The sequence below is a fragment of the Akebia trifoliata genome, chromosome 3 (genome assembly GCF_017979445.1).
Source record: "Akebia trifoliata isolate Shusen 1 chromosome 3, ASM1797944v1, whole genome shotgun sequence".
NCBI lineage: Eukaryota > Viridiplantae > Streptophyta > Magnoliopsida > Ranunculales > Lardizabalaceae > Akebia > Akebia trifoliata.
The window spans coordinates 9,929,025-9,939,861 of NC_141377.1; the positions used below are offsets into that span (position 1 = coordinate 9,929,025).

General features: G+C 33.3%; 1 protein-coding gene across 5 annotated transcripts; it reads left to right on the forward strand.

Annotated features, from left to right (window-relative positions):
• The first annotated feature begins 2,431 nt into the window (after positions 1 to 2,431).
• LOC147405944 (E3 ubiquitin-protein ligase At3g02290-like) lies at positions 2,432 to 10,504 on the forward strand. Of its 5 annotated transcripts, none has more exons than XM_086433844.1 (5): positions 2,432 to 2,636; positions 3,391 to 3,734; positions 6,406 to 6,664; positions 7,216 to 7,325; positions 10,259 to 10,504. In XM_086433844.1, the coding sequence occupies exons 2-5, from the start codon at positions 3,654 to 3,656 to the stop codon at positions 10,283 to 10,285; spliced, it is 477 nt and encodes a 158-aa protein (XP_086289970.1). In that variant the 5' UTR covers positions 2,432 to 2,636; positions 3,391 to 3,653; the 3' UTR covers positions 10,286 to 10,504. The 5 variants fall into 5 exon arrangements, with proteins under 5 accessions (XP_086289970.1, XP_086289966.1, XP_086289967.1 ...); XM_086433840.1 differs by having other exon boundaries at positions 2,435 to 2,636; positions 6,238 to 6,664; XM_086433841.1 differs by having other exon boundaries at positions 2,435 to 2,636; positions 3,394 to 3,734; positions 6,238 to 6,664.
• Positions 10,505 to 10,837: the final 333 nt, after the last annotated feature.

Here is a 10,837-nt window from a genome sequence, read left to right on the forward strand (position 1 = left end):
CAACTAGCCGGTCCCTTTCTAAAATTCATTTAACTTGTATTGGGGTGAAATACTCATCTTTCTCTCATGGTAAAATAACCAAATAGAACCAAAAAAATTAATATTTATTGTCCATTCCTAATCCAATTTGATTCAATTTAATAAAAAATATTTATGTAAAAATAATATACATTTATATCTAAATTAAATATTAAATATAAAATATAAATGCACATCATTTATGTATTTCAAACACATTATTGGTTAGGATATTGTTAATCTACATCCCATCCGATAAGTTGTCAAATTGGATTTTTATTGGGCCATCCTTATCGAACCCAAACCCTTGATCCGTAGGACATAAAATGGATCAAACTTGACTTAAATTTGAGTGATCCGAATTTAATTGTTTTAGATCATTGGATCAAGTTAGGGGTGTCAATGGTTAGTCAAAAATTTGAATCTGATTCGAATTCAAACTCAAAAAATCAAATATTATTCAAAAATTTTTGGATATCCAGTTCGAATTCGGATAGTTTTATGTATTCAAATCCTTATCGTATACAGATTTAGATACTAACATTTTGAATCCGATAATATCCAATTCGAAATAATATATAATATATATTATTTTATTTTATTAATTTTGTATTTAAATAAAATTATATATATTATTTATTTATTTATTATATAAATAATATAATATATAATAATTTTTTTTAATAATGAAAAATCAGTTGGATAAGAAAAAATTATATTTTTTTTATATACAAATTATTTGAATTCTAATCCGATAAGATAATCAAATTCGAATTCAGATAGAATTTTAGAACATTTGTTGGATTCGAATTCGGATATCAGATAAAAATTTTAAATTCGGATTAAGATATTACTGTATCCGAACCGATAAGCATCCATTAACAGTCCTAAAGCAAGTTATTGAGATCGAACCATTTGAAGACCAGTTTCAATTATTGATCCGATGTGAACCAATTCATTTTTACAATACTAATTGGACGAAAATAAGTGGACCTTAACGTCAAATTATGGATTCTTTTTGCCGTCTAAAGCCGAAGTAGGGCGAGTGATTGGGCCGTATCACTTGATAAGTCTTTTTTATTTTATATTCTTGTTTCCTTTCTAAAAGCAAAAAACTAGTGGATACTGTGTTTCTTTAAGCAACTTATAATTATATAAGGAAACGGAACGTAAGCAATACGGTATAGATAATAGAATAATAGAAAGATAGTTGATTTTGACATTGCCCTCTATGTTTTGGCAAAATTTTAAAATACCCCTTGTGTTTTCGAACTTATGGCATACCCCATGACCTCTCTATTCTCAAATATATAAATAATAAATAACTTAAATGCCTTCATCTTCAATTTGTAGCCAAAAATTCAAGAATAAAATTTTTTGATCTCTTTTAATGTAAGATTATCTATTCTAACCTTGAAAGCTCAATGTGGGATAAGATTTTTAAGAAAGAATCGTGCTGAAGTGACTTCAGACTGGAATCTCGTATCGCACTTCATGATGTGAACGTGTATGAAAAATTATGGTTAAGTTGAATAGAATAAAAATAAGGATAAAATACATTTTCACCCCTTATGGTTTGATTTAAATTTATGTTGACCCTCTAACATTTTGATAATTAAACTCACCTCCCCTATAATTTTCTAATAGGTTGACTTACCCCTCTTCCATTTACTTGTTGTTAGCCAACTGATTAAGAAATGAATTTTACATTTTATAAAGATCTTTTTAACTTTTAATTTTTTTTTTTAAATATTATTATTTTTTATAAACAAGACTATCGCTGAGAAAAAAATGAGTTTACTTGTAAATGCTTAGTTGGGGATATTGTAATCGTTTAAAATTTTAATTTTTTATATATTTAAAAAAAAAAAATTGATAGGGTAAAATAATATCTAAATTTTAACTAATGTGAAAAGGGAGGTAAGTGCAATTATCAAAATGTTTGGGGTTAATTTGAGATTATGCTAAATCATAGGGGGTCTAAGTGTAATTTATCTTAAAAATAATTCATTATAGATGTTGAAGAACTTGAAGATTTAGAGAAGGAAAAAAAAATCCAATAAGAGTTTTTAAGAAATAGAAAATAATAGAATTTAAAAAAAAAAAAAAAAAATAATTAATATTAGGTTGAAAAATGATGGATTCAAAATGAAGTCAAATTAATTGAAGATAATATATCATTATGATTTAAAGAGCTAGAAGACAACAATTGGTTGTGGAAAAAATAAAATCAAAGGTTTTTGATTGGCTATAAATTGAAGATGCAAACATTTGGGTCATTGTCAATCTATTCGAGGAGATCAAGATGTATGTCACCAATAGGAAAACACAGGGGTGACTTACTGTACTACGGTGGAAAAGGTTGCATGTTATCGAAATTTCTACATATAAATTGTAATTTATAAATTCAATTTCAATTATAATTCTACCCACTAACAGTCTAAGAATAGTTCAAAAGTTTACTTGAGCGAAAACTACGAACTCCGAAGAAGATTTAGAAGAAGAATCCAACTCTCGATTCGAGATTCCAAGTCAGGAATTTTTGGTTTCTCTGTCAAAACAGTGATCGACCCCTCTCTCTATCAAGCTCTTTATCTGTCGCTTTTCTCTCTCTAGAGGTAGTTTTCTTCTCACTTTTATTCTTGTTCTATGTGTTAGCTTTTTTTTATTTTTATTTTCTTGTCTTTATTGGTTGTCGGTAGAACGTTCTTTGATGATCACTATACCTGAAAATCTCAATTGGGTCTTTTTTATTTTCTCGGTTTAAGGGTGTTTCTAGGTAGATTTTGTTTGTTTTGATTTAAGAGATTCAGATGAAGCTGCTTTTGTTGAGTTTTCTCTCTGTTTCCTTGTTTCATTGTTTAGGGAAATATGTTATGTTCTTCAATTGATATTTTTCTGTTTTTAGGTATATTTTGTTCTGATTTATTAGAGTCCCCATCATAAATAAATATGGGTATTTGTGGGAACTTGCAGATTCTAAGAAATATAGGAGTTTTTATAGGTTGAAATAAGGGAGTTTTTATTTGGGTTTTTTTTCTGAATTTTTTTTTTTTTTTTTTTGGATTTTTTTTCTTCTGGTTTTTGGAAAATTGATGTATTTGGTTATGTTCTTGGCATTGTAGAAGTTCTATTTCCTTCAAAAAGTTAGTTTTTTTTTTTTTTAATAAGTTTTCTGAAGAATGAGCACTGTAAAGTACATATATTTCTAAAATAAATAGTAGTTTTTTGTTCTCTATTTGTGTTGTAGGATTAATTAAGTCTTCTAAAATTGATTCTATAATGAAGTTTATCGATCAAGCTCTATCTCATGTGAGTAGGATTCATGTTCTGTTTCTGATAATAGTCTTTTGGGATTTTTCTCCTATTTAGCAGGAAAAGCTAGTGATTGAATTTATTGTATTGGAAGGAATTCTGATTGGCTTTGTTGTTAGAGGAGAGAGAGAGAGAGAGAGAGAGGGTACTAGCTTCTGAGGAAACTGTAATTTCTGTGGGCTTAGTATCCTCTTCATACTACATTTCCTGTCTTCTCATCTCCAAGAGAGAGCTTTGCTTGGGGAAGTGTTTTCTTTTGTGAATGAGATTGGTGAATCACTGTAGAGGCCCTAAGTTAAAGAAGGAACTAAAGCTGGATTATGGGTGCTTTTTGCTGCTGTTTGCGTGTCCGGGATTTTGAAGAATATTCAAATCCTTGTTTCCGATGCTTCTTAGATGTGGTATGTATTTTTGTTTCTTGTTCTCTGTTTATTTTTTTCTTTTTTAAGGTTTTTTTGATAGGTAAGCTGGCAACAGCTATTGTCTAGCCGAGCTAACAATCAAAATTGGATGATTTCAAATCATTGAGGAAACCTGCTTCATGGGATTGAACCCACAACTATGGTTTAAAATATTGGAATGTATCGTTCTATATGTATCGTTATCGGTCAATGTATCGCTACCGGCCAAGAGGTCTAAGACTGATACAAAACATTCAATGTTTCGGGAAGGTATCAGTTATGTATTGGCCGATATCGTATCGTTTCTTTCATTAACTGAAACATTCAATCGATACAATATTTTAAACCATGCCCACAATCTCCCACAAGGGTAGACATGCACACAAACCACGTGTCTGAGCCATGCCCACAATCTCCCACAAGGGTATACATGCACACAAACCAAGTGTCTGAGCCATTGTTTGTAGTTTCTAGTTATCTATTTCTTTTTCGACAGTCATTGATATGGATGTCCTAATTTAGGCATCTCTGTGCAGGGGCGGATTTAGTGTGGGGGCAATGGGGGCACTTGCCCCCATAAGAATTTTCAAACCTTCCCTCATAATTTGTTTTAAACTCTTAATTGCCCCTACAAAAAATTTTCCATTGTTATGTTGCCCCCACACAAAACAATTACAATTTTGTTACCCTCCAAAAAAATTTCTACTTCTACGTTGCCCCCACATGAGTAAAGTCCTGGCTCCGCCCCTGTCTCTGTGGTTTTATTCTTAATGCATTTCAGTAATAACTTCTAATATCATGGTTTTGGAATCATGCTTTGGCCACTGATATGTTATAACTTATAATTATCCTACATGGTGTCTTCGGCTATAACTCAGAATGATGGGGACCCAAGCCTTTTTGCAAGAATTTATATCTCTTTCTTTATTTCTTTCTCAAGTCTCAAATAATTTTGCATGATACTGGTAGTGCTTCCTAGGGCACATTGAGCTTTTGCCCCACCTTCTGACCTCTTAGTTATCATGGGAACAATAGCTTGTAGACTCTATTAGGTGTTATTGGATATATGGCAAGTTTCAGGCTATGTACCTTTCGTTTTATTGAGGTGGAGAGATCCTCCTTGTGATCATATGGTGAATCGATGTGGTGGAGAGGAAGAAGAAAGGAAGCATTTTTAGTGCTTCCTAGGGCACATTTTTAGTGTTGCATAAAATTTTGTTGATTTCTAGGTTTCTTGTAGCTTCTTTATCGCAGCAAATGGAAAACTCAATTATCCGTGACCCTCAAGTTGATTGGTGTATGGGAACGTATATTGTTTTCAATTCTGAAGTTAGCTACAATGGAAAATCCCTAAGAAAGAGAATCTGTACAAGTAACTTCTCCAAGGCTTTCTTTACTCATGAAGTCTACTTCAATTCTCTCTCTGTACAAAACCTAAAATCCCCTTTATTAGTTTTCTTTTGTATTTTTGCTTGCTTTATTTTCATAAATTTCTATACTTGATCAATATCAGTTATTTTAGTTTACAATAGAAGTAAGCTGGTGTTTGATTTGTAACAACCTTAAATTAGAGAAAAAAAAACTTATATGCCTTTTTAAAGAACCGGTACTTGCACGTGGTTCTTGGAATTTAGAGGACCTGGTAGATAAACCACATGTAACAAGGACAATAATTTAGGATTTTTGCCAGGTTGGGTATGTGCCGATCAACAAACACACCCATATCCACATTTTAGCATTTATGATTTTTATTTTTTTTGTATGGGTAAAGGATATTTCATTAAGAAAGTGAAACATAAGGAGGTTGAGAAGGCTGACCTGGAAGACAAAAAGAAAAAAAAGAAAAAACCAAAAAGATCCTCAACACTGAAGAGGACACCTCACTAACCACGAGTTCTGAAGTCCCATCTAAATCATCGTAAAAGGTACCCTTAAACACTTTGAACAACTTACAACAAAACAAACAATAAGTCCATGATAGAAAAGATACCTTCATTGACATGGAGATCCTTCCCATCAGTACATTGTCTGTTTCTCTCCTTCCATATTTCCCAACAAAAAAAAATATCAAATGGAATGAAACTCCAAATAATTCTTTCCTTATTTGAAGAACTTCTGGTTTAAAAATATTCTATTATATGGACTTGCTGCATTTCAGGTTTCTCGAAGGTGGATGACTCACCTTCTACCCATGTCGGACCTCAAAACATGTGTCCCTGTCCTTCTTACATAATATGAGCCTAGTTAGTGCCTAGTGGTACGACATAGTTTAGGCACTTAAAGCAATTATGGATAAATTAGTTACCAATTTAAGTTGCGTGTGTTTAATTTTCTTTGTAGATTCAAAGATGTATTATTCTGACTATCAACTTAGTTTGTTTTATGGATGGACAAGTTTTGTTTTTGTAGATTAATAATTTTTCATTGGAGGTATAACATGCAAAAAATTTCACTGATGGGATAGTTACCTTTTCAAATTTCTCTTTCCCCATTCTCTCTGCAGTATACAGCAGTATTCCGAAGAGGGGAAGTACATGCCCTCCCTTCATCCATTCAGGGGTCATCATCTTTGATTTCAACAACGTCACAGGACGATTCTCTATCGGACATGTATCGCTCTCCTCCAAGGCCTTTGCCTTATGATGCTGATCCCAGATGTTTTCGCTTGCAGAGGGATGGACTCGTCTCAAGACGAGAGAAGGGTTCAAGTCATTTGCATAATGAATCTGAACCACTTACAACAAGTGATATTGATTCACGTCAAGAGTCTATAAGTGTGGGAGACAAATGGAATCGGCCTGATCGAGGAGGATCAAAACAATGCCTTTCTGAGATCTCCGTGAAGCGCCCATTGGCATCTATGTCAAGTGGAATTAACTATGATTATGCATCATCGGAAGATGAAGATGTCTGCCCGACGTGTCTGGATGGTACAAAATATGAGTTTTATTTTGCATTTATATGTTTTAGCTTTCAAGGGTGTTGAGTGTATATTTCCTCTGCTCTTGGGTGTGTAATACCCCAGTTAAGCCCCGTGTCCCTCTTACATTTATAGTTCTCCCCCTCTCCAACTGATGGGTCTTTTGGAGTAGTTGGCTAGTTAACATGGTATCAAAGCACTAGGTTCATGTAGGTCATGGGCTTGATTCTTTCCATCCTTATGGTGGGGTGGGAGTGTGTTGAGTGTTTATTTTCCTCCACTCTCGAGTGTGTCATACCCCAGTTAAGTTCAATGACCCTCTCCAATAGATCGGTCTTTTGGAGTAATTGGTTAGTTAACCAAAGGAATATAGGGATGTCAGGGCTATGTGCACATTATTTCCGACTTAGGGGTGAGGGTGACATCTCTCTGTCTCTCTCTCAAACTTTTAAAGCTGGAACGGGCTTGGCATCATATCTTTCAAACTTTTAAAGCTGAGAATGGTTCATGTTCTTGAAATAAAAAACTTGATATTGGCTTTTCATTTATGTTTACTTGCAGAATATACTCCTGAAAACCCCAAAATTGTGGCACACTGCTCACACCATTTCCACCTTGGCTGTATATATGAATGGATGGAGAGAAGTGAAACCTGTCCAGTCTGTTGCAAGGTATGGTTTTTGTTTTTTTCCCCTTTTATCTATCATTTATTTCTGCATAATGATCCTTCATCAATGGGTATGGTTCTTGTTGAATTTTCTGGATAGCTGAGATAGGATTTGAATTAGTGGATTCAAGTAGTTGTCGATTGGGGACCAAGGAAAAATTATAAAAATCACAACAAAGTTCTGAAAAATTCATCATAGAATAAATAAAATAAGCATATCAGCTTTTGTTTTAGTATGGTTACTCTTTCGAGCCAAACAACTAGTATTAATCCATCATCAATATGATTCAACCTTTAAATTCAACCTTTGAATGTTTTGTAACGAAAGGGAAAACCAAGTTTTACAAGTAGATTTAATTAGTTGATTGCATTTGAAGAGTTTTGTAGCAAGAAATTTGTAAGAAGCAACAAAGTTGATATTGACAAGATTTGAGCTCACAGATCACAATAACAAAATCTCTCATGTATGGAATACTAGGACTTGAATCTTTTGATTTGAGATTTTTATCAAATAAGAAGAGAATGAAATATAAAATCTAGACATTTGCATATTATACAAGGCTTGATGGTATTTTGGAGAATGAAGCAGAAAGACTAATTTTTGGAAGTTAAGGTGGCCCATTCATGTGATAAATTTGGGGGTCCAACTCAAAACCAATTGACAATGAGTGGAGAGGCCTAGGAACTTATAACGAGAGAGACAAGGCGATGAATGTCTGATGTGGGACTAAAGACAATAAGCCCCCGCACCTGTGGGCCAGATTGGGCCAAAGCACGTGGAGATATGAGTTGGGTGATGTGGAGGAGAGAGGCCCGCTTTGATACCATGATAAATTTGGGGGTCCAACTCAAAACCAATTGGCAATGAGTGGAGAGGCCCAGGAACTTATAAGGAGAGACACAAGGCAATGAATGTCTGACGTGGGACTAAACACAACATGCCCCTGCACGTGTGGACCGGATTGGGCCAAAGCACGTGGAGATATGAGTTGGGTGATGTGGAGGAGAGAAAGTCCTGCTTTGATACCATGATAAATTTGGGGGTACAACTCAAAACCAATTGGCAATGAATGGAAAGGCCTAGGAACTTATAAGGAGAATTAATTAGTAGGTCTATGAGTGCGGATTACATAGATATATGTAAGGGAACGGGGCCTTGTATTCCTCCAAGTTAGCTCAAACTCCTCCCAAGTAAACAGCAAGAACCTCCACATTCTAGTACTTTGACCCTTGAACATTTCTTTATATATAGTTTCATTTATTTTCCAAAATAAGATCATATCATCATCGTCATCTTGATTGTAATATCTGCGTCAGCTGAACAAAATCCCTTTCCCCCATTCAATTCTATACAAAACCGAACTTTTGTTAATTAAAATTCTGTCTTACCTTCTCTTAGTAGCTGAATCCACTCCCTTACTAGTTCTCCTCTCATTCATTTGGAACCTTTAGTCTGTTTTCGTTCTAATTGGGGTTATTGTTCTTAGTTGGATATAACTAAATCATCTCAATCAACTTTCCCTTAGTTTATCATCTGTTGGGTTTTTTTTTTCCACAAATGTGTGCATTTCTGATTTATCTTATTATTTTCATTCATCCCATCTCAAGATCCTCATATTTGCTAGACTTAAGCTATATTATTTTTTCTTGATTGCCCAACATTCACCTCCACTTTAATCATCCAACTCTAATTCATTGAGCCACAAAATAGTACTCAAAACTCAATTTGATTATTAACAATTCACTCAAAATTGACACTTTCAATTACTAGACTTGATTTAATTTAGGATAGGGACTCAACTTCTCTTTGATTACGGAAGTTGCATCTGAACCCTAAATTCACATCCATTTTAATTATATAAAAAAATCATAATATATGTTACTTATTTTTTTGTTATAAATATACTTTTGAAAAGGCGACCCCATCTTTTTTAGATGAGGCTCTGTTTCTGCTGATATCGGTTTTCAAGAAATGTAACAAAATTTCCTTTTCATTGATTAAGACAAGTGTTGGAAACCATGGGAATTGCTTATACGACCACACCCAAGAAGCACATGACTTCTAACACTATTATAATTAGATCACTAACCTAATCTATTTTACACAAGGAGTACATGTGCGCATATTTTTTTTTGAATTTGTATTTTTAAATTAGAAGTGCATTAATCCTAAACTTCTCACCAATCTATCTTTGACATGTTCACATTTTTTCATCTTTTCTTGGTTTTAGTTTATATTTTTTTAGCTGAAATTGTATTTTTAACTCTCATTTTTCAAAGTCCCAAGGTTTCTTTCTTCCTTGTAATACTAAATACATACAAAACTTGCCTTATTTGGATTTATTAGTTCTTTTCTCTTGACTAGCAAGATAATTTTTTTTTCCATGGATTATAATGATTCTACATTAGAATCATTATAAGCAAGAGCCGACTAGCTTGGCCTACTCACTATGTTTTCTCGACAAGAAGTTTTAGCTCATTTTGCTAAACAAACCTGAATCAAGTCACAATGTGCTTAGCCCAGTTGAATAATATAGATATTTTTTATATAAAGGTGAGAAGAAAAAAAACCCTTCTAAAGTCAAAGCAAAGCCATAATCCAAAATTGTTTTCCTACACCTTCACTCACAAATGTTTTCCATTATCATTCCCACCTTTGAGCCTTCATTCTCAAGGAAGTAGATTGTGATGTAAGTTTTTGGACAAATTTTAGCTGAACTTTTATTTGAGTTTTGTTAAATTTCAAGGTTATTATGTAGTTCAATCCTCAAACAAGGTGTTTTATCTTAATAAGTTACAAATTATTGCAATCCAGAGAAAAAAAAATTGGAAAAGAGAAGACATATCGTGCAATACTTGGTCGTGCTTTTGATTAATTTCCATTTGTTGAATGTGATTAATTTTGAAGTTGTTCTCATTTGATTAACTTTTTTCTAGGTCATGGAATTCGATGAAACAACTTGATCTTACTTGAAAGGCACTCTCCATCGATGAATCCGAAAGACAAAAAGGAAAGAGAGGAGAGAAGAAGAATAAACTGTAAAGTCTGTAAATACAGCATTTGAAACAAGACTTTATTAACTAAGTAGATTGAAAGGAGATAATTTGTAAGTAGTACATGCATCTTCACACATATTTCTTGGGTACAGTTTCTTTAAATTAGATTTGATTACAGAAAGTAAATATGGACTTAATAACAAATGGACCCGTATGTGAAGATGTGATAGTTTTTCTTCCATTCATCTTTATATACAGAACAATTTGGATTCCTTTACATATACATGAACAATGGAGCAATAATATGGGGTAATTTTCCATGACCCATTCCTTAATTGCACCATCAATGTGGTCCAACATGAGGATTCAAATGTGTTTTTTACCAAATTGGGTCTGTTTTTCGCCACATTGGGAATTTGGTGAACATGATTTCTTTTTTGATATTATTAGTTTCAAATGGTACTCTCGCTTGAGTGCAGGGATGTAAAAATTCTCTCAAATCACTTACTAGAGAGAATA